Genomic DNA, 24,771 nt, shown 5'->3' on the forward strand with positions numbered 1-24,771 from the left:
TCGAGGCGTCTCTGTGCAGCTCCCCCCCGTTTTTGGGGTGCCCTGGGTGGGGGTCAGGCCCCTACCCCATCCCACCACCATTTGGGGTCCCCTGTCCCCCCCGTCCCCCACAGATGAGGCCAGCGCTGTGCCTGCAAGAAGACTTTATTGGGGGTCTGGGGTCCCCTGCCTGCTCTGCGCCCATCAGCCCCTGGGGCAGCTTATTTGCATGTGATTTGCATGCCATCTCCCACCACACTCTGGGGACCATGGGGTCCTGCCCCACTGCCCCATCCCCGCAACTCTTCCCACCACGTCCCCTGCACGGGGGCACCCTGGAGGGGGGGTGGCACCGGGGTTGAGACCCCCCCGGCTCAGTCGAGGATCCGGAAGGTGAGCAGGGGCGACTTCTCGGGCATGAGGATGAAGCGGAAGACGGTGCGGATGTCCTCGGTGGACACCGCCTCGATGGTGAAGTTGCACAAGACCTGGTGGGAGCCAAGAGGCTGGGTCAAGCCAAAATGTTGGGTCAAGCCAAGAGATTGGATTAAGCCAACACATCAGGTCAAGCCAAGACGTCGGGTCAAGCCGAAATGTTGGGTCAAGCCAAGAGGTTGGGTCAAGCCAAGACGTTGGGTCAAGCCAAGAGGTTGGGTCAAACCAAGCCAAAATGTTGGGTCAGGCCAAAATGTTGGGTCAAGCCAAGATGTTGGGTCAAACCAAGCCAAGACATCGGGTCAAGCCAAGACGTTGGGTCACACCAAAATGTTGGGTCAAGCCAAGAGATTGGGTCAAGCCAAGCCAAAATGTTGGGTCAAGCCAAGACATCAGGTCAAGCCAAGACGTTGGGTCAAGCCAAGCCAAAATGTTGGGTCAAGCCAAGAGGCTGGGTCAAACCAAGCCAAGACATCGGGTCAAGCCAAGACGTTGGGTCAAGCCAAAATGTTGGGTCAGGCCAAAATGTTGGGTCAAGCCAAGGGATTGGGTCAAGCCAAGATGTCGGGTCAAGCCAACCCAACCCAACCACGGGGGGTCCCAGGCCCCCTGGCCGCTGCAGGGAGGTGACACATCAGGGGGGTCCCCACTCACGTGCATGAGGAAGAGCATCATCTCGGCCTCGGCGAGGCGGCGGCCGATGCACTGGCGGGCGCCGAAGCCGAAGGCCAGAGCCTTGAAGCTGGTGTCGTCCTTGCCCAGCCAGCGGGAGGGGTCGTAGCGCTCGGGGTCGGGGAAGACGTCTGGGCTGCGGCCCATGGCGTACAGGGCCACCTGGCACAGCGTCTGCGGGGGGGTCAGCGCAGGACCCCTGCCTTCCGCCGCTATTCCCCCGGTATCCCCCCGTGCTCCCCAGTATCCCCCCCGTGCCCCCTGGTATCCCCCCGTGCCCCCTGCTATCCCCCCGTGCCTCCCAGTATCCCCCCGTGCTCCGCAGTATCCCCCCGGCATGCCCTCCGGTATCCCCTGTGCCCTCCCAGTATCCCCTCCACGCCCCCCAGTATCGCCCCATGCCTCGCAGTATCCCCTCGTGCCCTCCCAGTATCCCCTCCGTGCCCCCGGTATCCCCCTGTGCCTCCCAGTATCCCCCTCGCGCCCCCAGTATCCCCCTGTGCCCCCGGTATCCCCCTGTGCCCCCAGTATCCCCCCATGCCCCCAGTATCCCCCGGGCCTCCCGCTACCCCCGGTACCCCGGGACCCCGGGACCCCAGGACCCCCATGCCCCCCGGGACCCCCACGACGCCCGTACCCCCATGACCCCCAGGATCCCCGGTACCCCCGGTACCCCTGGCCCCCGGGCCCCCCGTGCCCCCGGCCCCCGCTCACCCCCGCCGGCACGCGGTAGTTGTGGAGCACCACGTCCGTGGTGGGGTAGCGCTGCACCGTGATGCCCACGGGGTACAGCCTGGGGGGCAGGGGGGGTCAGAGGGTCCCCAAGTGCCCCCCCCAGTATCCCCAGGCAACCCCCGGTCCCCCGTACCGCCCAGCGGGCGGCAGCCCTGCCCCCCAGTGCCCCCCAACCCCGTCAGGACCCTGCTCTGGGGGGCCGTGCCCTCGAGAAGACCCCCAGTGCCCCCAGTGCCCCCCGGTCCCTCCCAGTCCTCCCCCAGCCCCACAGTCCCCCCAGTGCCCCCCAGTCCTCCCCCAGCCCCCAGTGTCCCCCAGTGCCCCCCAGTCCCCAGCCAGTCCCGACCCTCCCAGTGCCCCTCAGCCGTCCCAGCCCCCCAGTACCCCCCAGTCCCCCCAGTGCCCCCCAGTACCTCCCAGTGCTCCCCAGCCCCCAGTACCCCCACTACCTCCAGTGCCCCCCAGTACCCCTCAGCCCCCCAGCCCCCGGTCCCCAGTCCCCCAGTCCCCCAGTGCCCCCAGTCCCCCAGTCCCCCCAGTACCCCCCAGCCCCCGGTCCTCCAGTCCCCCAGTGCCCCCAGTCCCCCAGTGCCCCCAGTCCCCCAGTCCCCCAGTACCCCCCAGCTCCCGGTCCTCCAGTCCCCCCAGTCCCCGCAGTGCCCCCAGTCCCCCAGTCCCCCAGTACCCCCAGCCCCCGGTCCTCCAGTCCCCCAGTGCCCCCAGTCCCCCCAGTGCCCCCAGTCCCCAGTCCCCCAGTACCCCCAGCCCCCGGTCCCCCAGTCCCCCCAGTCCCCCAGTGCCCCCAGTTCCCCAGTCCCCCCAGTACCCCCAGCTCCCGGTCCTCCAGTCCCCCAGTCCCCGCAGTGCCCCCAGTCCCCCAGTCCCCCAGTCCCCCAGTACCCCCAGCCCCCGGTCCTCCAGTCCCCCAGTGCCCCCAGTCCCCCCAGTACCCCCAGCCCCCGGTCCTCCAGTCCCCCAGTCCCCGCAGTGCCCCCAGTCCCCAGTCCCCCAGTGCCCCCCAGCCCCCGGTCCTCCAGTCCCCCAGTTCCCCAGTCCCCCCAGTACCCCCAGCTCCCGGTCCTCCAGTCCCCCAGTCCCCGCAGTGCCCCCAGTCCCCCAGTCCCCCAGTGCCCCCAGCCCCCGGTCCCCCAGTGCCCCCAGTCCCCCAGTGCCCCCAGTCCCCCAGTCCCCCAGTACCCCCAGCCCCCGGTCCTCCAGTCCCCCAGTCCCCGCAGTGCCCCCAGTCCCCCAGTCCCCCAGTCCCCCCAGTACCCCCAGCCCCCGGTCCTCCAGTCCCCCAGTGCCCCCAGTCCCCCCAGTCCCCCAGTCCCCCAGCCCCCCAGCCCCCGGTCCTCCAGTCCCCCAGTCCCTCCAGTGCCCCCAGTACCCCCAGTCCACCCCAGCCCCCCAGCCCCCCCAGCCCCCAATTCCCCAGTCCCCCAGTCCCCCAGTCCCCCAGTCCCCCACCCCCCCAGCCCCCCGGACCCACCGCAGGGTCTCCTTGATGGCGGCGCGCAGCAGCGGGAGCGCGCCCAGGAGCTCGGGCAGCGGCCGGGGGCCCCCCCCCGCCGCCCCCGCCCCCGCCGCCCGCAGCTCGGCCCGCAGCGCCCGCTGCACCCCGGGTTCCGCCCCAGCTCGAACAGCGTGAACAGCAGCGGCATCGCCGTCTGGGGCACGGCCTCAGCACCCGCACCCCCGCACCCCGGAGCCCCCGGACCCCCGGAACCCCTGGAACCCCGCACACCCGCACCCCTGCACCCCCGGAACCCCTGGAACCCCCGGAACCCCTGCACCCCCGCACCCCCGGAACCCCTGGAACCCCTGCACACCCGCACCCCCCGCACCCCCCGAACCCCGGAACCCCTGGAACCCCTGCACACCTGCACCCCCGCACCCCGGAACCCCTGGAACCCCGCACACCCGCACCCCCCGCACCCCCGAACCCCCGGAACCCCCGCACACCCGCACCCCCCGCACCCCCGGAACCCCCGGAACCCCCTGAACCCCGCACCCCCGCACCCCGGAACCCCCGGAACCCCTGCACACCCGCACCCACCGGCACCCACAGGACCCCCCGGGATCCCCTGCACCCACACCCGCACCCCCTGCACCCCCGGAACCCCTGGAACCCCTGCACACCCGCACCCCCCCGCACCCCCGGAACCCCGGAACCCCTGAACCCCGGAACCCCGCACACCCGCACCCCCGCACCCCCTGCACCCCTGAACCCCGGAACCCCCGGAACCCACACCCGGACCCCACCCGGCACCCCCGCACCCCCCTGAACCCCCACACACCCGGACCCCGGCACCCCCGCACCCACACCCGCACCCCCGGGACCCCCACCCGGACCCCCGAGACCACCCCCACTCGGACCCCCGGGACCCCACATACCCGGACCCCACCCGAGCCCCCCACCCTGCCCCCCGGGACCCCGGGACCCTCCCCATGGCACCCCATCCCAGGAGGACCCCACACCCCCCGCACTTTCGCGTCCCCCACGCACGCTGTCCCCCCCACGCACGGTCCCCCCACGCACGCTGTCCCGTGTCCCGTCCCCCCCGGTCCCCACACACACGGTGTGCCCCCCAAGGTTCCCCCCAGGGTGCCCCCCACGCTGTCCCCCACGCACGCTGTCCCGTCCCCCCTACACCATGTGTGGCCCCCAAGGTTCCCCCCCCAGGGTGCCCCACGCACGGTGTCCCGTCCCCCCCCCAGTTCCCCCTCCCACAGCCCCCCACGGTGTCCCCCGCAGGGTGTCCCCCCAAGGCCCCCCGCAGGGTGCCCCCCGCCCTCCCCCACGCGCGGTGGCCCCCACGCACGGTGTCCACGCCGCCGGCCGTGAGCTCGGTGAGGTTGGCCCTGATGGCGGCCAGGGGCAGGCGCCCCCGCAGCAGCGCGGCCAGGACCCCCCCGGCGCCGCCCGGGCCCCCCCCGCAGAACTGGCGGTAGGTGCGCTGGATGCTGCGGTCCGCTGCGGGGGGGTCAGCGGGGGCCCAGCCCCCCCAAGGGCGCGGGGGCACCCGGACCCCCCCCAAGGGTGCGGGGGGGGGCACCCGGACCCCCACCCAAAATGTGCGGGGGGGGGCAGCCCTGACACCCACCCGAAGGGTGCTGGGGGGGGCACCCGGACCCCCACCCAAAATGTGCGGGGGGGGGCAGCCCTGACACCCACCGGAAGGGTGCTGGGGCCGTGACCCCACACTAAGGGTGCTGGACCCGGACCCCCACCCAAAATGTGGGGGGGCAGCCCTGACACCCACCCTAAGGGTGCTGCAGGACCCCACCCAAAATGTGCGGGGGGCAGCCCTGACACCCACCCTAAGGGTGCTGGGGGGCACCCGGACCCCACCCAAAATGTGCAGGGGGCAGCCTGACACGCACCCGAAGGGTGCTGGGGAGGCGGCCTGAGACCCCCCCATGTCCCACTGCGGTGCTGCTGGGAGGGGGTGTCACTGGGGGGGCACCCTGGGCGGGGGGGACCCCAGGAGCCCCCCCCATGACGGGGGTCCCGCAGGGTGGGGGGCACCCAGCCCCTCCCGTTCCCACACGCACCGTGCCTGGGGACCCGGGTGGGGGGACCTACAGGGTGGGGGGGGGTCCCATAAGGTGGGGTGTCCCTCAGGGTGGGGGTCCCTGGGCGAGGGGTGTCCCTGGGGGTGTCCCATAGGTGGGGGTGTCCCTGGGAGGGTGTCCGGGGGGTGTGGGGGTGTCCCTGGGGGTCCCGGAGGGGGGCTCCCCACCCGCACCCACCGTGCTGGAAGATGGTGTCCCATAGGGTGGGGTGTCCCTGGGGGGGGGGAGCCCCGGGGGGTGTGGGGGTGTCCCTGGGGGGGGTCCCGGGGAGGGGGTCCCGGAGGGGGGTCCCCTGCCCGCACCCACCGTGCTGGAAGATGGTGTCCCATAGGGTGGGGGTGTCCCTGGGGGGAGCCCCGGGGGGGTGTGGGGGTGTCCCTGGGGGGTCCCGGGGAGGGGGTCCCGGAGGGGGTCCCCTGCCCGCACCCACCGTGCTGGAAGATGGTGTCCCAGGCGCCGAGGTGCTCCCGCCAGAGCAGGGGCCGCAGGCGGCGCAGCAGGGGGGGCGGCAGGAAGAGCAGGGGGGGGGTGGTCCGCAGCATCGTCTCCACCGCCGCGATGAAGCGCTGCGCCCCCCCGCCGCCCCCCCCAGCAGCCCCAGCCGCTCCCCGTACAGCGCGAAGCTGCTGGCTGGGGGCACCCGCTCAGCGCCCGGCTGGGGTCCCCGCTGTCACCCCCCCCCGGCCCCTGTCACCCCCAGCCTGGCCCACTGCCCCCCCCCCGCCATCCCCGGGGGTCCCCACCTCACGCCCCCTCCCCTGTCACCCCCCACCCCATCCCCTGGGGTCCTGAGTGGGTGGGGGTTCCACTGTCCCACCCCCCCATCCCCTGAGGGTCCTGGGTGGGGGGCCCTGAGTGGGGGTCCCACTGTCACCCCCCCATCTCCATCCCACCATCCACCCCATCCCCTGGGTCCTGGGTGGGGGGTCCCTGGGGGGCGGGGGTCCTGCCACCCCCCCCCCCCGCCGGGGTCCCGGGTGGGTCCCCCTACGCACCCTCCAGGGTGAAGCGGAAGAGCAGGGGGTGGAGGTCGAGGGTGAGGCCGCGCCCGGGCCCCTCCTGCACGCGGCGGCGCAGGGCGGCCGCAAAGTCGCGGGCGACGGCGTCGAGGAGCGGCAGGAACTGGCGGACGCCGGGCGGGCTCAGCACCTCCGCGTTCAGCGCCAGGCGGGCCGAGCGCCAGGCCGGGCCATTCCTGCAACGCCGCCGTCAGGCTGCCCGCCCTGCCCGCACTGCCCGCCCTGCCCGCACTGCCTGCACTGCCTGCACTGCCTGCCCTGCATGCCCTGCATGCACGGCCGGCACTGCCGGCAGTGCTCCGAGCACCAGGCCGGGGCATTCCTGCAATGCCGCCGTCAGGCTGCCTGCCCTGCCCGCACTGCCCGCACTGCCTGCGCTGCCTGCACTGCCCGCACTGCCCGCACTGCCCTCACAGCCTGCCCTGCATGCCCTGCATGCACTGCCTGCACTACCGGCACTGCCGGCACTGCTCCGAGCGCCAGGCCAGGCCGTTCCTGCAACGCTGCCGTCAGGCTGCCCGCCCTGCCCGCCCTGCCCACACTGCCCACGCTGCCTGCCCTGCATGCCCTGCATGCCCTGCATGCACTGCATGCACTGCCGGCACTGCCGGCACTGCTCCGAGCGCCAGGCCGGGCCATTCCTGCAACGCCACCGTCAGGCTGCCCACCCTGCCCGCACTGCCTGTGCTGCCCGCACTGCCTGCACTGTCTGCACCGCCTGCACTGCCTGCACTGCTCCGAGCGCCAGGCCAGGCCGTTCCTGCAACGCCGTCAGGCTGCCCGCCCTGCCCGCACTGCCCGCCCTGCCCGCACTGCCTGCACTGCCCGCACTGCCTGCCCTGCATGCCCTGCATGCACTGCCTGCACTACCGGCACTGCCGGCACTGCTCCGAGCGCCAGGCCAGGCTGTTCCTGCAACGCCGCCGTCAGGCTGCCCGCCCTGCCCGCACTGCCGACCCTGCCCGCACTGCCTGTGCTGCCCGCACTGCCTGCACTGTCCGCACTGCCTGCACTGCCTGCACTGCTCTGAGCGCCAGGCCAGGCCGTTCCTGCAACGCCATCAGGCTGCCCGCCCTGCCTGCACTGCCCGCACTGCCTGCACTGCATGCACTGTCTGCGCTGCCTGCCCTGCCTGCGCTGCCTGTGCTGCATGCACTGCCCGCACTGCCTGCACTGTCCGCACTGCCTGCACTGCCTGCAGCACTCCGAGTGCCAGGCCGGGCCATTCCTGCAACGCTGCTGTCAGGCTGCCCGCCCTGCCCGCCCTGCCCGCACTGCCCGCACTGCCCGCACTGCCTGCCCTGCATGCCCTGCATGCCCTGCCTGCACTGCTGGCACGGCCTGCACTGCTCTGAGCACCAGGCCGGGCCGTTCCTGCAACGCTGCCATCAGGCTGCCCGCCCTGCCCGCCCTGCCTGCACTGCCCGCACTGCCTGCACTGCATGCACTGCATGCACTGCCTGCACTTCCCCAAGCAGTGGGCCAGGCCGTTCCTGCAACGCTGCCGTCAGGCTGCCTGCCCTGCTCGCACTGCCCGCACTGCCTGCACTGCATGCACTGTCTGTGCTGCCTGCCCTGCCTGCGCTACCTGTGCTGCATGCACTGCCCGCACTGCCTGCAATGTCTGCACTGCCTGCAGTGCCCCCACTGCCTGCACTCCCTGCCCTGCCTGCCCTGCATGCCCTGCATGCACTGCTCCAAGCACCAGGCTGGGCCATTCCTGCAACGCTGCCATCAGGCTGCCTGCCCTGCCCGCACTGCCTGCACTGCCCGCACTGCCTGCCCTGCATGCACTGCCTGCACTGCTCCGAGCGCCAGGCCAGGCCGTTCCTGCAATGCCGTCAGGCTGCCTGCCCTGCCCACACTGCCTGCCCTGACTGCACTGCCCGCACTGTCTGCACTGCCCGCACTGCCTGCCCTGCCCGCACTGCCTGCCCTGCCTGCGCTGCCTGAGCTGCATGCACTGCCCTCACTGCCTACACTGTCCGCACTGCCTGCACTGCCTGCACTGCCTGCACTGTCTGCACTGCCTGCCCTGCCTGTGCTGCCTGTGCTGCATGTACTGCCCACACTGCCTGCACTGTCCACACTGCCTGCAGTGCCCACACTGCCTGCACTGCCCGCACTACCTGCACTGCCTGCACCGCTCCGAGCGCCAGGCCAGGCCGTTCCTGCAACGCAGCCGTCACACTGCCTGCACTGCCCGCACTGCCTGCACTGCCTGCACTGCTCCGATCTCCAGGCCAGGCCAGTCCTGCAACGCCGCCGTCAGGCTGCCCGCACTGCCTACACTGCCTGCACTGCCTGCCCTGCATGTCCTGCATGCCCTGCATGCCCTGCATGCACTGCCAGCACTGCTCCCAGCACCAGGCCGGGCCGTTCCTGCAACGCCGCCGTCAGGCTGCCCGCCCTGCCCGCACTGCCCCTACTGCCTGCACTGCCTGCCCTCCCTGCCCTGCATGCCCTGCATGCCCTGCATGCACTGCTCCAAGCACCAGGCCGGGCCATTCCTGCAACGCTGCTGTCACGCTGCCTGCGCTGCCCACACTGCCTGCACTGCCTGTCCTGCCTGCACTAGCCACACTGCCTGCACTGCCCGCATTGCCTGCACTGCCCGCCCTGCCCGTGCTGCCCGCACTGCCTGCACTGCCTGTCCTGCCTGCACTAGCCACACTGCCTGCACTGCCCGCACTGCCTGCACTGGCCGCACTGCCCGCGCTGCATGCAGTGCCCGCACTGCCTGCACTGCCTGCACTGCCTGCACTGCCTGCACTAGCTACACTGCCTGCACTGCCCGCGCTGCCTGCACTGCCCGCACTGCCCGCGCTGCATGCACTGCCTGCACTGCATGCACTGCCTGCACTGCTCCGAGCACCAGGCCAGGCCGTTCCTGCAACGCCGTCAGGCTGCCCGCCCTGCCCGCGCTGCCTGCCCTGACTGCACTGCCTGTGCTGCATGCACTGCCCGCACTGCCTGCACTGCTCCGAGCGCCAGGCCGGGCCGTTCCTGCAACACTGCCGTCAGGCTGCCTGCACTGCCTGCACTTCCTGCCCAGCCCGCACTGTCCGCACTGCATGCACTGCATGCCCTGCCTGCACTGTCTGCCCTGCCTGCACTGCCTGCCCTGCCTGCACTGTCTGCACTGCCTGCACTGCCTGCCCTGCCTGCCCGCCCTGCATGCACTGCCTGCACTGCTCTGAGCGCCAGGCCAGGCCGTTCCTGCAACGCCGTCAGGCTGCCCCTCCTGCCCGCACTGCCCGCACTGCCTGCACTGCATGCACTGTCTGCGCTGCCTGCCCTGCCTGTGCTACCTGTGCTGCATGCACTGCCCGCACTGCCTGCACTGTCCGCACTGCCTGCAGTGCCCACACTGCCTGCACTGCCTGCACCGCTCCAAGCACCAGGCCGGGCCATTCCTGCAACGCTGCTGTCACGCTGCCTGCGCTGCCCGCACTGCCTGCACTGCCTGTCCTGCCTGCACTGGCCACACTGCCTGCCCTGCCTGCACTGCCTGCCCTGCCTGCACTGCCTGCACTGCCTGCACTGCATGCACTGCCTGCCCTGCCCGCACTGCCCGCATTGCCTCCACTGCTCCGAGCGCCAGGCCAGGCCAGTCCTGCAACGCTGTCATCAGGCTGCCCGCCCTGCCCACACTGCCTGCACTGCCTGCCCTGCATGTCCTGCATGCCCTGCATGCACTGCATGCACTGCCGGCACTGCTCCGAGCACCAGGCCAGGCCGTTCCTGCAACCCTGCCGTCAGGCTGCCCGCCCTGCCCGCTCTGCCCGCCCTGCCCACACTGCCCCCACTGCCTGCACTGCCTGCCCTGCATGCCCTGCATGCACTGCTCCAAGCACCAAGCCAGGCCATTCCTGCAACACTGCCATCAGGCTGCCTGCCCTGCCTGCATTGTCCGCACTGCCTGCACTGCCTGCGCTGCCCGCACTGCCCGCACTGCCCGCGCTGCCTGCGCTGCATGCAGTGCCTGCGCTGCATGCACTGCCTGCACTGCTCCGAGCGCCAGGCCAGGCCATTCCTGCAATGCCGTCAGGCTGCCCGCCCTGCCTGCCCTGCCCGCACTGCCTGCACTGCATACACTGCCTGCGCTGCCTGCCTTGCATGCACTGCCTGTGCTGCATGCACTGCCCGCACTGTCTGCACTGTCCGCACTGCCTGCACTGCCTGCACTGCTCCGAGCACCCGGATGGGCCGTTCCTGCAACGTCACCATCAGGCTGCCTGCACTGCCCGCACTTCCTGCCCTGCCTGCACTGCCCGCACTGCCTGCACTGCTTTCCCTGCCTGCACTGCTCGAAGCGCCAGGCCGGGCTGTTCCTGCAACGCTGCCGTCAGGCTGCCCACACTGCCTACACTGCCTGCCCTGCCAGCACTGCCTGCACTGCATGCGCTGCCTGCACTGCCCGCACTGCATGCACTGCTCCGAGCGCCAGGCCAGGCTGTTCCTGCAACGCTGCCGTCAGGCTGCCTGCACTGCCCGCACTGCCCGCACTGCCTGCGCTGCATGCACTGCATGCCTTGCCTGCCCTGCCAGCGCTGCATGCACTGCATGCCTTGCCTGCCCTGCCTGCACTGCCTGCCCTGCCCCCACTGCCCGCACTGCCAGCCCTGCCTGCACTGCCTGCGCTGCATGCACTGCATGCAATGCCCGCACTGCCCACACTGCCCGCACTGCCTGCCCTGCCTGCCCTGCCTGCGCTGCCTGCACTGCTCCAAGCGCCAGGCCGGGCCATTCCTGCAACGTCACCATCAGGCTGCCGGCCCTGCCCGCACTGACTGCGCTGCCTGTGCTGCCCATACTGCCTTCCCTGCCTGCTCTGCCCACACTTCCTGCCTGGCCTGCACTGCCTGCCCTGCCTTCCCTGTCAGCTCTGCCTGCCCTGCCTGCCCTGCCTGCGCTCCCCAGGGCCCTGGCGAGTCCCGGGTCCCCCCGTTCCCCCCATCCCCTGCCCTGGCTCAGCCCCTCACGCGCCCCCGCTCCTGCCCCCCAACTGTCCCCCCGCTGCGCCCGCTCCCTGCCCGCGCTGCCCCCCACCCTGCCTGCGCCCCACGGAGCACCCACGCTGCCCCCCGCCCGCACCCCACTGCGCACCCATGCTGTGCCCCACTGCGCACCCACTCTGCGCCCCACTGCACACCCACGCTGCGCCCCACGGAGCCCCCGGGTGCCCGCGCCGGCGCCCTTACAGCAGGAAGACGCCGCAGTGGTGGTTGCGCAGGTGGCGGTGGGCGCTCCAGGCCTCGATGCCCATGCGGCGCGGGAAGGGCCCCTCCGCCCGGAAGAGCTGGGCCGCGTCCCGCGGGAGCAGCACGTTGACGCAGTCGTAGGTGCCCACCCGCTCTCTGCCGGGGCACCCGCGTCAACCGCCACCGCCCCGCCCGGGGGCCCGGCCACGCTGGGGGGTCCCCGGGATGGGACGGGGTCAACTGGGACCACCCAACTTGGGGGTCCGGCCGCACTGGGGGTGCTGGGAGATGTTGGGATGGGATGGGGTCAACTGGGAACACCCAACTTGGGGGTCCGGCCGCACTGGGGGTGCTGGGAGATGTTGGGATGGGACGGGGTCAACCAGGACCATGCAACTTGGGGGCCCTGCCATACTGGGGGTGCTGGGAGACATTAGGATGGGATGGGGTCAACTGGGAACACCCAACTTGGGGGTCCGGCCATACTGGGGGGTCCACAGGATGGGACAGGGTCAACTGGGACCACCCAACTTGGGGGTCCCGCCATACTGGGGGTGCTGGGAGACGTTGGAATGGGATGGGGTCAATTGGGACCACCCAGCCTCGGGGTCCTGCCATACTGGGGGTGCTGGGAGTTTTTGGGATGGGATGGGGTCAACTGGGACCACCCACCCAGGGGGGTCCTGCCGCCCTGGGGGGTGCCGGGGACAGGAGGGGGCCCCCCAACCTGTAGATGGGTCCGAGGCGCCGGAAGCTGTCCTCCATGCGGTGGTGGAAGTCCTGGAAGCCGTCGCTGCGCCAGAGGCGGTAGAGGTTGAGCCAACGGTTGCGGCCGTCGCGGGGAACGGCCTCGTAGGGCCGCACGGCCACGGGGGGCCCCCCGGCGCCCCCCGAGCTCAGCGCCCGCCGGCCCCCCCGGCCCCACAGCCAGCTCCGCGCCCTCATGCTTCGGCGTCCGGGCTCGGCCCCCGGCGTCGCCGCTGCCGGCTCCCCCTTAAATCCCCAAGGCCAAGGTCACCCCGCGGCGGCGCAGCCCCTCCTCCGCCCCCCGGGGACGTGTGGGGCCCGCGGACCCCCAGGGCCAGGGGGGACCCCCCCAGCACCCCCCGCTGGGGTGTGCGGCCAGCCCCACACGCCCTGAGCCAGCACCCCACAGCACCCCACAGCACCCCACAGCACCCCACAGCACCCCACAGCACCAGCCCCACACACCCAGCCCCACACATCCTGACCCAGCACCCCACAGCACCCCACAGCAGCCAGCCCCACAGCACCCAGCCCCACAGCACCCCACAGCACCCCACAGCACCCAGACCGACAGCACCCAGCCCCACACATCCTGACCCAGCACCCCACAGCACCAGACAGCACCCAGCCCCACACACCCAGCCCCACACATCCTCATCCAGCACCCCACAGCACCCAGCTCCACAAACCCTCACCCAGCAGCCCACAGCACCCCACAGCACCCAGCCCCCCCGCACCCAGCCCCACACACCCTGACCCACAGCACCCTGACCCAGCACCCCACAGCACCCAGCCCCACAGAACCACACAGCACCCAGACCGACAGCACCCAGCCCCACACACCCTGACCCACAGCACCCTGACCCAGCATCCCACAGCACCCAGCCCCACAGCACCCCACAGGAACGGGGTGAGCACTGGTGCCCCCAGCCCCGCTATGGGGCAGCCCCACGGTGGGGCTGGGAGGGCTGGGGGGGTCGGGCCCCCCCGTCCCACGCGTGGTGGTGACGCTGGAGCTAAAAATACGTGGGGCAGCGGGGCCAAGGCCCTGCTGCTATTCCTGGGCGGCGCGGCCGTGACGGGGGGCCGGGGCGGGGGGACCCCCTGCCCGTGGTGTGGGGCGCCCCACGGTGAGGCTGGGGGGGGAGGCTGCGGGCATCGGCCGTGGGGCTGGCCGTGGGGCTGGGGTGGTCCCGGCGCAGGCACCCCACGGCTCTCGCCGCAGCCCCCACGGCACACGGGGTGTGGGGCGAGGGCTGCACCGGTACGGAGTTAATACAGCCCCACAGCCTGCCCCACAGCCTGCCCCACAGCCTGCACCCCACACCGCACACCCTGCACCCCAGCTCCACACCTGGACCCCTGCTCTTCACCCCAGCCCCACAGCCTGCACCCCATCCCTGCACCCTGCCCCCCCAGCCGCACACCCCATCGCCCCCCCAGCCCCACACCCTCCCGTCCTTCTCCTCCTCCCGCCCTCACCTGCCTGTCCCCGTCCTCTGGTCTTCATCATCCTCATCATCCTCAGGCCTTCGTCCTCTGGTCCTCAACACCCTCCTCATCCTCATCCTCATCCTCATCCTCAGGCCTTCATCCCCTGGTCCTCATCACCCTCCTCATCCTCATCCTCATCCTCATCCTCAGGCCTTCGTCCTCTGGTCCTCAACACCCTCCTCATCCTCATCCTCATCCTCAGGTCTTCGTCCTCTGGTCCTCATCACCCTCCTCATCCTCATCCTCATCCTCATCCTCAGGCCTTCGTCCCCTGGTCCTCATCACCCTCCTCATCCTCATCCTCATCCTCATCCTCAGGCCTTCGTCCTCTGGTCCTCAACACCCTCCTCATCCTCATCCTCATCCTCAGGCCTTCGTCCTCTGGTCCTCATCACCCTCCTCATCCTCATCCTCATCCTCATCCTCATCCTCATCCTCAGGCCTTCGTCCCCTGGTCCTCATCACCCTCCTCATCCTCATCCTCAGGCCTTCGTCCTCTGGTCCTCATCACCCTCCTCATCCTCATCCTCATCCTCAGGCCTTCGTCCTCTGGTCCTCATTCTCTGGGCCCTACCCTTGTCCTCACCCTCCTCCTCCTCACCCTCTGGCCCTGCTTCCCCTCTGCTCCTCGTCCTCCTCCCCCCGGCCCCGCCTGGCCCCACGGCTGCACCCATGGCATGGCCCTCCCCAGCCACCCTGACCCACACCCCCAGACCCAGCACCCCACAGCATCCAGCCCCACAGCACCCTGACCCAGCACCCCACAGCACCCCACAGGACCCAGCCCCACATGCCCTGACCCAGCACCCCACAGCACTCCACAGCACCCAGCCCCATACACCCAGCCCCACACATCCTGACCCAGCACCCCACGACACCCAGCCCCACACCACCCTGACCTAGCACCCCACAGCACCCAAGCCCCACACACCCAGCCCCACAGCACCCACCCACCCACCCACCCCAAGCACCAGCAGAGCCCAGGGGGCTCTGGGGGGGCCCGGGGGTCCTGTAGGGGGGGGGATCCGTGGGGTGGGGGGTCCATGGGCTGGGGGGTCCCAGGGGGTTGGGGGTCCCATGGGGTGGGGGATCCATGGGGTGGGGGATCTGTGGGGCAGGGGGTCCATGGGCTGGGGGGATGCCATGGGGTGAGGGGTCCCATGGGGAGGCGATTCATGTGTGTGGGATCTGTGGGGCAGGGGGTCCCATGGGGTGGGGGATCTGTGGGCCAGGGGGTCCCGTGGGGCTGGGGGGTCCTGTGGGGTGGGGGATCCATCGGGTGGGGGATTTGTGCGGCAGGGGGTCCCATGGGGTGGGGGATCCATGGGGTGGGGGATCTGTGGGGCAGGGGGTCCCATGGGGTGGGGCATCCATGGGGTGGGGGATCTGTGGGGCAGGGGGTCCCGTGGGGCTGGGGCGGTCCCGTGGGGTGGGGGATCCATGGGGCGGGGGATCTGTGGGGCAGGCGGTGCCGTGGGCCCCGTGGGTCGGCGCGGAAGGAGAGGCGCAGGCCGGCTGCAGGTTTCTTTTTTCCCTTTTTTATTGTGAAGTGCGGAGCGGCCGGTGCCTTTTGTGCTTTTTCCTGGAACATCGTTCAAATCCTCAAAAAATTCCCCGGGCGAAGGCGCCGGGAAGGCGGTAGATTCTTTACAGCTCGTAAAAAGTCGTGGAAATCTCCACACGTATGTACAAGGCTGCTCCAGCGCCGGCCCCGAGTACAAAACGGAGGTCGAAGCTCTACGGTCCTGCTACCTGAATTCGGGGGCTCGGGGGGGCCGGAGCCTCCTGCTGCCGCCGCCGCCCCGGCCGGGCGGCGGGGTCCCGCGGCGAGGCCTGCCCGCCGCGGCCTGGGCGCCCGCCGGCCCGGGACGGGGCGACGGCGGCGGCGGCGGGGCCTGGTGGGCGCGAGGGCGGGGGCGCGAGGGTGGGGCCCGCGGCCGGGGCGGGGTGCGGCGGGTGCCGTGTCTGCGGGGTGCGGCGTCTGCAGTGTGCAGCCTGTGCAGCGTCCGCAGCGTCTGCAGCGTGTGCAGTGTTCGCAGTGTCTGCAGTGTGTGCAGTGTGTGCAGCGTCTGCAGTGTTCGCAGTATGTGCAGTGTGTGCAGCGTCTGCGGTGTTCGCAGTGTCTGCAGTATGTGCAGTGTGTGCAGTGTGTGCAGTGTCTGCAGTGTTCGCAGTATGTGCAGTGTGTGCAGTGTCTGCATTGTTCGCAGTGTCTGCAGTACGTGCAGTGTGTGTAGTGTTCGCAGTGTCTGCAGTATGTGCAGCGTGTGCAGTGTCCGCAGTGTCTGCAGTGTTCGCAGTATGTGCAGTGTGTGCAGTGTGTGCAGTGTGTGCAGTGTCTGCCGTGTTCACAGTGTCTGCAGTACGTGCAGTGTGTACAGCGTCTGCAGTGTTCGCAGTGTCTGAAGGACATGCAGCCTGTGCAGCGTCTGCAGCGTCTGCAGTATGCGCAGTGTGTGCAGTGTGTGCATCATCTGCAGTGTCTGCAGTGTGCAGCCTGTGCAGCGTGTGCAGTGTGTGCAGTATCTACAGTATGCGCAGTGTCTGCAGTGTTCACAGTGTCTGCAGCGTGCAGCCTGTGCAGTGTGTGCAGTACGTGCAGTGTCTGCAGTGTGCGCAGTACGTGCAGCATGTGCAGCATGTGCAGTGTCTGCAGTGTTTGCAGTGTGCGCAGAGCCTGCAGTGTCTGCAGCGTGCGGCGTGTGCAGTATGCAGAGCGTGTGCAGTGTGTGCAGTGTGTGCAGTGTTCGCGGTATGTGCAGTGTCTGCAGAGTGCAGTATGCGCAGCGTGTGCAGCGTGTGCAGTGTTTGCAGTGTCTGCAGCATGCACAGCATCTGCATGTGCAGTATGTGCAGTGTGTGCAGCGTGTGCAGCGTGTGCAGCATGCGCAGCGTGCGCAGTGTTCGCAGTGTCTGCAGTGTTTGCAGCGTGTGCAGTGTGTGCAGTATGTGCAGTGTTCGCAGTATGTGCAGTGTTCGCAGTGTGCACAGTGTTGGCAGCTTGCGGTGTGCGCGGTGTGTGCGTGTGCGCTGTTTGCGGTGTTTGCAGCGTGCGCAGCGGACGCAGCGTTCACAGCGTGCGCAGTGTTTGCAGCGGGCGCGCAGGGTGTGCACTGCGTGTCTGCTGCGTGTGCAGTGCGTGTGCAGTTCGTGCGCAGCACGCGCGCAGCGCACTGGCTGCGGTTCCTGTGCTGCGCGTGTGCAACGTGCGCCGCGTTCCATGTGCGCGGCGCGTGTGCGGTGCCGGCTGCCTGCCTGCCCGGTGGGTCGCGTGGGCAGCGCGTGGGCAGCGTGCGGGCAGCTCACACACACACACGCACAGAGAGCGGGCAGCGTGGGTGTGTTGCACGCTCAGGCCTGCGCTGCGCGCAGGGCCCGTGGGCCTGCAGCGCCCACAGCACGCGCACACCTGCGGCCCGCGCGTGCCGCGCGGCTAACACACTCGGTGCCGGCGGCCTGCCCACGCGCGCAGCGCAGGCGCGCGTGCCGCGAGCTCGGCGTTGTGTGTGTGTCCTGTGTGCAATGCGGTGTGTGCAGCGCGTGCAGCGCCCGCAGCGTGCGCAGTGTGTGCAGCGCCCGCAGCGTGCGCGGCCTGTGCGGCGCCTGCAGCGTGTGCAGCGCATGCAGCACGCGCAGCGCCTTCAGCGCTCGCGCCACCCGCGCCGCGCGCCACCGCTCGCCGCGTGCACGCGCGGGCGAGGCGCGGGCGAGGAACGGGCGCGCGGGCCGGTGGGTCCCGGGGAAGCGGGGAGCAGGCGGCGAGGCCTTGGGGCGGGGGTGCAGGCGGGCAGTGCATACGGGGGGAAGGGGGCGAGGGGGGAGGGGAAGGGGGCTAGCGCTACTCTGGCATCATCCCTGATATTCGTCGCTATTAAGAATATTGGATTAAAATGTACCTGATTCCTCGTTAATGCTATGTCTCTTAAAAATACCATGCACGACGTTAATTATTGCTCTATAGGTTCAGTACCGGACTCCTACGGAGAGATATTGCCCTCGGAGAGACTATCTACAGTTTGGCAACTCAAGAAATAGATCATTCGGCTCCAAAAGCGTCAAAAATTGGCATAGATTTAAATACTGGGGGGTGGGGGGGGTGGGGGTTTTTTGTTTTTTTGCATGCAGAGTCCCCGGGGGGGAGGGGGCGGCTGGGGGGCCCCTCCTCCCCCCCCTCCCCGCCTCCCTTTTAATCCCTCCCAAAAGTGACAAGACTTTGGCATCGGGGGGGAGGGGGGAGGAGGGGCCCGGGGGAGGGGGCGGGGGAGGGGGGCCGCTCCAAAGTCCGGGGAGGGGTGGGGGAGGGGCCCGGCGGGGCCGGGTTGTGCTCTCGGGGAAGGGCGCCCCCAGCGGGGGAGGTGGGGCAGCCCCTCAGGGGGTGGGGGGACCCTCCCCGGGTGGGGGAGATGGGGCAGCCCCTCTGGGGGGGGGAGGGGACCCCCGAGTGGGGGAGGGGGTGGGGCAGCCCCTGGAGGGGTGGGGGAGGGGTCCCCCGGGAGGAGAGGGCGCCCCTGGCGGGGGGTGCAGGGGTAGCCCCTCGGCGGAGGGAGGGGACCTGGGGGGGGAAGACCCCGAGTGGCCGGGTTTGGGGTACCCGTGCGCAGATTGGGGGTCCCCGGGGTGGGGGGTACCCTGCAAGGGGGTGGGGGGTACCCCGGTTTTGGGGTACCCGTGCAAGGCTGGGGGGTACCCGGAGTCGGGGTACCCGTGCGAGGTTGGGGTACCCAGGGTCAGGGTAGCCATGCAGAGTTGGGGTACCCGGGGGGGTAAGGATTTGGGGGGTACCCCAGGTCAGGGTCGCCATGCGGGGTGGGGGGGTACCCGGGTGGGGGTGCCAGGACAGGGGGGTACCCGGGGCAGAGGTACTGCAGCGGGTGAGGGGTGCCGGGGTACCCCAAAAACTGCCCAGGCATCGCTGTGCCGTGCCGGGGGGTTATTGCGGTGGGGGAGGGGGGGACCCCTGCAAGGGTGGGGGGGCCACCCTGGTGTTGGGGTACGGCACAGGGCTGGGGCACCCATGCAAGGATGAGGGGGTGACCCTGGGGTTGGGGTGCGGCACGAAGCCGGGTACCCATGCAAAGGGGGGTGGGGGCCCTGGTCTGGGGGTGCAGCGCAGGGCTGGGGTACCCATACGGGGGGGACCCCCAGGGTGGGGGACGGCACAGGGCCGGGGTACCCATACGCGGGAAGTGGGGGTCACCCTGGTCTTGGGGGTACAGGATGGGGTTGGGGCACCCATGCATGGAAAAAGGGGGGGTCACCCCGATCTTGGGGTGCGGCACAAGGCTGGGGTGCCCGTGCAAGGGGGAGGGGGTCACCCCGATCTTGGGGTGCAGCGCAGGGCTGGGGCACCCATGCAAAGAAGGGGGACCCCGGGGGGGCATGGCACGGGGGGTCACCCCGGATTGGGCTATGGCATGAGGCTGGGGTACCCCCAAGGGAGGGGGGTCACCCTGCTCTTGGGGTGCACCACAGGGCCGGGGCACCCATGCAAGGGTGGGGGGTCACCCTGATTTTGGGGTACGGCACAAGGCCGGGGCACCCATGCAAGGAAGGGGGGGTGACCCAGGGTCAGGGGTACGGCACAGGGCCGGGGTACCTGTGCACGGGATGGGGGTCACCCTGATCTTGGGGTGCACCCCAGGGCTGGGGCACCCATGCAAGGGGGGTCACCCTGGTCTTGGGGTGCACCCCAAGACCAGGGCACCCATGCAAACGTGCAGAGGGGGGGTCACCCTCCTCTTGGGGTGCACCCCAGGACTGGGGCACCCATGCAAAGAAGGGGGGGTCACCCTGCTCTTGGGGTGCAGCACAAGGCTGGGCACCCATGCAAGGGTGCAGAGGGGGGGTCACGCTCCTCTTGGGGTGCACCCCATGACTGTGACACCCATGCAAGGACAGAAAGGGGGGGCCACCCTGCTGTTGGGGTGCACCCCAGGACTGGGGCACCCATGCAAGGGTGTGGGGGGGGGTCACCCTGGTCTTGGGGTGCACCCCAGGACCGGGGCCCCCATGCAAAGGTGCAGAGGGGGTGTCACCCTCCTCTTGGGGTGCACCCCAGAACCGGGGCACCCATGCAAAGAAGGGGGGGTCACCCTGGTTTTGGGGTGCAGCACAAGGCTGGGGCACCCATGCAAGGGTGCAGAGGGGGGGTCACGCTCCTCTTGGGGTGCACCCCAGGACCGTGACACCTATGCAAGGGTGCGGGGGGGGGGGTGTCACCCTGCTCTTGGGGTGCACCCCAGGACTGGAGCACCCATGCAAATGTGTGGGGGTCACCCTGCTCTTGGGGTGCACCCCAGGACCATGACACCCATGCAAGGGTGCAGAGGGGGGGTCACCCTCCTCTTGGGGTGCACCCCAAGCCCGTGCCCCCCACGCGAGGACCGAGGGGGGGGGGGTCACCCTGAGCAGGGTCCCCCCGCCAGCAAAACGGGTGCCCGGGCGCAGCAGGCGGCTGCGGGGGACGGAAAAGGGAAGGTTGGGGGGGGGGGGGCTGCGTGCGAGCGAGCCGGCGGAGGCCGGGAGCGGGATTTGGGGGGGTGTTGGGGGGGGTCCCCCCGTCAGGCGCGGAGGGGGCTGAGGGGGGGTCCGGCTCCCTTGAAGCAGGCGGACTCGTAGTGCTTGTTGAGATAGGACTTGAGGGCGAAGGTCTTGCTGCAGCGCTTGCACTTGAAGTGCTTGAAGGCGGAGTGGGTCTGCATGTGGGCGCGCAGGTTGGAGCGGTCGGCGAAGGCCTTGCCGCAGTGGGCGCAACCGAAGGGCTTCTCCCCGGTGTGCGACCGCATGTGGCCCTGCAGCAACCAGGGCCGGCTGAAGGCTTTGCCGCACACCTCGCACTTGTGCTTGAGGTCGTGGGTGAGGAGATGCATGGCCATGGCCGGCATGGAGACGTAGACCTTGCCGCAGGTGGGGCATTTCTTGGCCATCTTGCTGTCCAGGCTGCGGTGGGTCTGCTTGTGCCGGCTGAGGTTGGAGGAGGTGGCGTAGGTCTTACCGCACTCCCCGCAGGTATGGCGTTGCAGGTTCCGCGTCCCGCTCACCGCTTTACGCCGCGACCTCCCGTCGGTGATGAAGAAGGCGTCGACGGCGTAACCTTCGCTCACCGCCGCGTCGCCGTTGATGTAACCCCCCGCCATGCCCGAGTGGGGGCTGTCGGGTGGCTCCGAGTCCCCCGCCCCGTAGTCCCCCCGGGCGCCGGGGTAGATGGCGTCCGGTGACGGCACCTTGAGCGCGGCCTCGCCGTCCCCCTCGTAGGCCGCCGGCGCCATGTACTCGCTGATGTACCCTGCTGGGGGGCGGGCGGGGGAGAGGGGGGGGACCCCCGTTCAGCGGCGCCCCAGCCGGCGCCGGTGGCGCCCCACGCCCCGGCACAGCCCGGCACCGCCGCGCTGGGGAGCCCCTGCCCGTACCCCTGCCCTTGCCCTCCGCCTGCCCGTACCCCTGCCCGTACCCCTGCCCCGTAGCCGCTTCCCTGCCAGACTGTGCCCAGCCCGACCCCGGGTCTGCCCCTGACCTTGTGCTACCCCTGCCCGTACCCCTGCCTGTACCCCTGCCCTTGCCCCCCACCCATACCCCTGCCCGTACCCCTGCCTGTACCCCTGCCTGTACCCCTGCCCTTGCCCCCCCACCCATACCCCTGCCCGTACCCCTGCCTGTACCCCTGCCCTTGCCCCCCCGCCCGTACCCCTGCCCGTACCCCTGACCTTGCCCCCCGTACCCCTGCCCATACCCCTGCCCGTACCCCTGCCTGTATCCCTACCCTTGCCCCCCCACCCATACCCCTGCCCTTGCCTGTACCCCTGCCCATACCCCTGCCCATACCCCTGCCTGTACCCCTGCCCTTGCCCTCCCCGTACCCCTGCCCATACCCCTGCCTGTACCCCTGCCCTTGCCCATACCCCTGCCCTTGCTCTCCCTTTACCCCTGCCCGTACCCCTGCCTGTACCCCTGCCCTTGCCCTCCCCATACCCTGCCCATACCCCTGCCTGTACCCCTGCCCTTGCCCTCCCCGTACCCCTGCCCATACCCCTGCCTGTACCCCTGCCCTTGCTCTCCCTGTACCCCTGCCCGTACCTGCCTGTACCCCTGCCCTTGCCCTCCCCGTACCCCTGCCCGTACCCCTGCCTGTACCCCTGCCCTTGCTCTCCCTGTACCCCTGCCCGTACCCCTGCTCTTGCCCTCCCCCTGCCCCTACCAGTGCCCTCTCCCTCCCCTGCCCCATCCCTGCCTGCAGCCCTGCCCTTCCCCACCTCCTGCCCCTGCCCAGCCCCTGCCCAGCCCTTCCCTACCCCTGCTCGCACCCCACCCCTCCCCACCCTGCCCCTGCCCTCACTCCTGCCTGTCCCCGCTCCGCTGCCCCGGCCCTGGCCCTGCCCCATCCCTGCCCGCAGCCCCTGCCCCTGCCTCCGTTCCCGTCCCTGCCTGCAGCCCTCTGTCCCCGTCCTTGCCTCCGTCCTTGTCCCTGTCCCTGCCCACAACCCCCTGTCCCTGTCCCTGCCTCCATTCCCGTTCCTGTCCCTGTCCCCGTCCCTGCCCGCAGCCCCCTGCCCCTGTCCCCATCCCTGCCTCCACTCCTGTCCCCGTCCCTGTCCCCGTCCCCGTCCCCGTCCCTGCCTGCAGCCCCCCCTCCTTGTCCCTGCCTCCAGCCCTGTCCCTGCCCGCAGCCCCCGGCCCTGTCCCTGTCCCCAGCCCCCTGTCCCTCTCCCTCTCTGTCCCCGTCCCCGCCGCTGCCCGCAGCCCCCCGGCCCTGTCCCCGTCCCTGCCTGCAGCCCCCTGTCCCCATCCCTGCCTCCATCCCTGCCCCTCTCCCTGTCCCCATCCCCGTCCCTGCCTGCAGCCCCTCTCCCTGTCCCTGTCCCCATCCCTGCCTCCATCCCTGCCCCTCTCCCTGTCCCTGTCCCCATCCCTGCCCGCAGCCCCATGTCCCCATCCCGGCCTCCATCCCCATCCCTCTCCCTGTCCCCATCCCTGTCCCTGTCCCTCTCCCGGCCTCCATCCCCATCCCCATCCCCATCCCCATCCCCATCCCCGTCCCCGTCCCCATCCCCGTCCCCGCCCGCAGCCCCGTCCCCGTCGCTGTCCCCATCCCCGTCCCCGTCCCCATCCCCGCCGCTGCCCCGGCCCCGCTCAAGGTCAGCCGGGCCGTGCCGTGCCGGGCCGGGCCGTGCCGGGCGGTACCGAGCCGTACCGAGCCGTACCGGGCGGTACCGTACCGGGCCGTACCGTGCCGGGCCGGGCCCCGCTGCGGCGGTTCGGTGCCGGTTACGCAACGCGCCGCAGCCGCCGCCGCACCGGGCCCGGCCGGGCCGCCCGCGGGGCCGCGCTCCGCACAAAGGCCGGGGCCGAGCCGGGCGCTGCGGGGCCGGGGCCGGGGCCGGGGCCGGGGCCGCGGGGGGGGGGCTCCGCGCCGCCGCTCGCCCTTGAACTTGGCTCCGGGAGACAAAAGGCAGCGGCCGGGGACGCTTCGGCCCGGTTCGGCGGGGCTCGGCTCGGGGTGGGGGGGGGGGGGTTCGGCGGGGCTCGGCGCGGTTCGGGTCTACTCGGCCCCGGCTCGGCTCCGTCCCGGCCCGCCTCGGTTCTACTCGGCCCGGTTCGGCCCGGTTCGGCTCCGCTCGGCTCCGCTCGGCTCCGCTCGGCTCCGCTCGGCGCGGCGGAATGCGGCCGGGCCCCCGGTTCCCCCCGCGGCGGCGGCGGCGGCGGCGGCGGCGGCTCTTACCCTTGTCGTGTAACCGGGAGCCGAAATCCGCCCGGGTCCTGCCGTACGGGGCGTCGAGGCCGGCGGGGAAGGCATCGATCTTCACCTTCTTCACCAGGAACGACCTGGGCATGGTTCCTCCCGGGGCCCGGGCCCCGGCCCCGCCGCCACAAAGGGCCCCCCGGTGGGGGTGGGGTGGGGGGGGGGATGTGCGGGGAGTGGGGGGGCTGGGGGGGTGCTGAACCGAGCCTACGGCTTTGTGCGGCGGGCGCGGCCGCCCAGCTCCGGTCCGGGGCCGCCCGCAGCCACCGCCGCCGCCGTCTCCGTCTCGGTGAGGCCGCGCCCGGCGGCTCCCGGAGCGCTGGGCACCGGGGACCCCCCCCCGCGGTGGGGCATGGACCGGCGGGGCGGGCGCGGGAGGGGTCGGGGGCGGCCGCGGGGCCCCGGGAGCCGCGACCGGTTCAGCACCGGCGGGACGGACAGCGCCGGGGGCGGGGCCGCGGCGGAGCGGGCGGGAGCGAGCGGAGAGGGGAGATATAGGGGAGGGGAGGGGCAGGGAGAGCAGGGGCCACGCCCACGGGGGCGGGGCTGGGAGGAGGGGCGGGGCTGGGGTGGGATGGGATGGGATGGGGTGGGGTGGGGAGGGGAGGGGATGGGGGGATGGGAGGGATGGGGTGGGGTGGGGTGGGGAGGGGTGGGGAGGGGTGGGGAGGGGTGGGGGTGGGGGTGGGGGTGGGGTGGGATGGGATGGGGTGGGGAGGTGGGGTGGGGTGGGGTGGGGAGGGGGGATGGGGTGGGATGGGGTGGGGTGGGGTGGGGATGGGGTGGGGATGGGATGGGATGGGATGGGGTGGGGATGGGTGGGGAGGGGGGGATGGGGATGGGGGATGGGGTGGGGTGGGGTGGGGAGGGGTGGGGAGGGGGTGGGGAGGGGTGGGGGTGGGGATGGGGTGGGGTGGGATGGGGTGGGGTGGGATGGGATGGGGTGGGGAGGGGTGGGGGTGGGGGTGGGGTGGGGTGGGATGGGGATGGGGTGGGATGGGATGGGGTGGGGTGGGGTGGGATGGGATGGGGTGGGGTGGGGATGGGGAGGGGAGGGGTGGGGATGGGGGGATGGGGAGGGGGTGGGGTGGGGATGGGGTGGGGTGGGGTGGGGGTGGGGAGGGGTGGGATGGGGTGGGGTGGGATGGGGTGGGGTGGGGAAGGGTGGGGTGGG

The 24,771-nt window shown here is 71.2% G+C and overlaps 1 protein-coding gene across 1 annotated transcript; it reads right to left on the reverse strand.

The window, feature by feature from the left end:
• Positions 1 to 353: 353 nt before the first annotated feature.
• On the reverse strand, positions 354 to 23,688 carry SCRT1 (scratch family transcriptional repressor 1). Its single transcript, XM_072851120.1, is given in 14 exon segments — positions 354 to 467; positions 1,069 to 1,260; positions 1,801 to 1,879; positions 3,311 to 3,440; positions 3,443 to 3,488; positions 4,644 to 4,795; positions 5,828 to 5,986; positions 5,989 to 6,027; positions 6,393 to 6,592; positions 11,621 to 11,776; positions 12,348 to 12,489; positions 13,451 to 13,477; positions 20,454 to 21,146; positions 23,577 to 23,688. Coding segments are annotated over 14 exon segments (2,241 nt in total).
• Positions 23,689 to 24,771: the final 1,083 nt, after the last annotated feature.

Source organism: Ciconia boyciana, chromosome 2 (genome assembly GCF_034638445.1).
Source record: "Ciconia boyciana chromosome 2, ASM3463844v1, whole genome shotgun sequence".
Lineage (NCBI taxonomy): Eukaryota > Metazoa > Chordata > Aves > Ciconiiformes > Ciconiidae > Ciconia > Ciconia boyciana.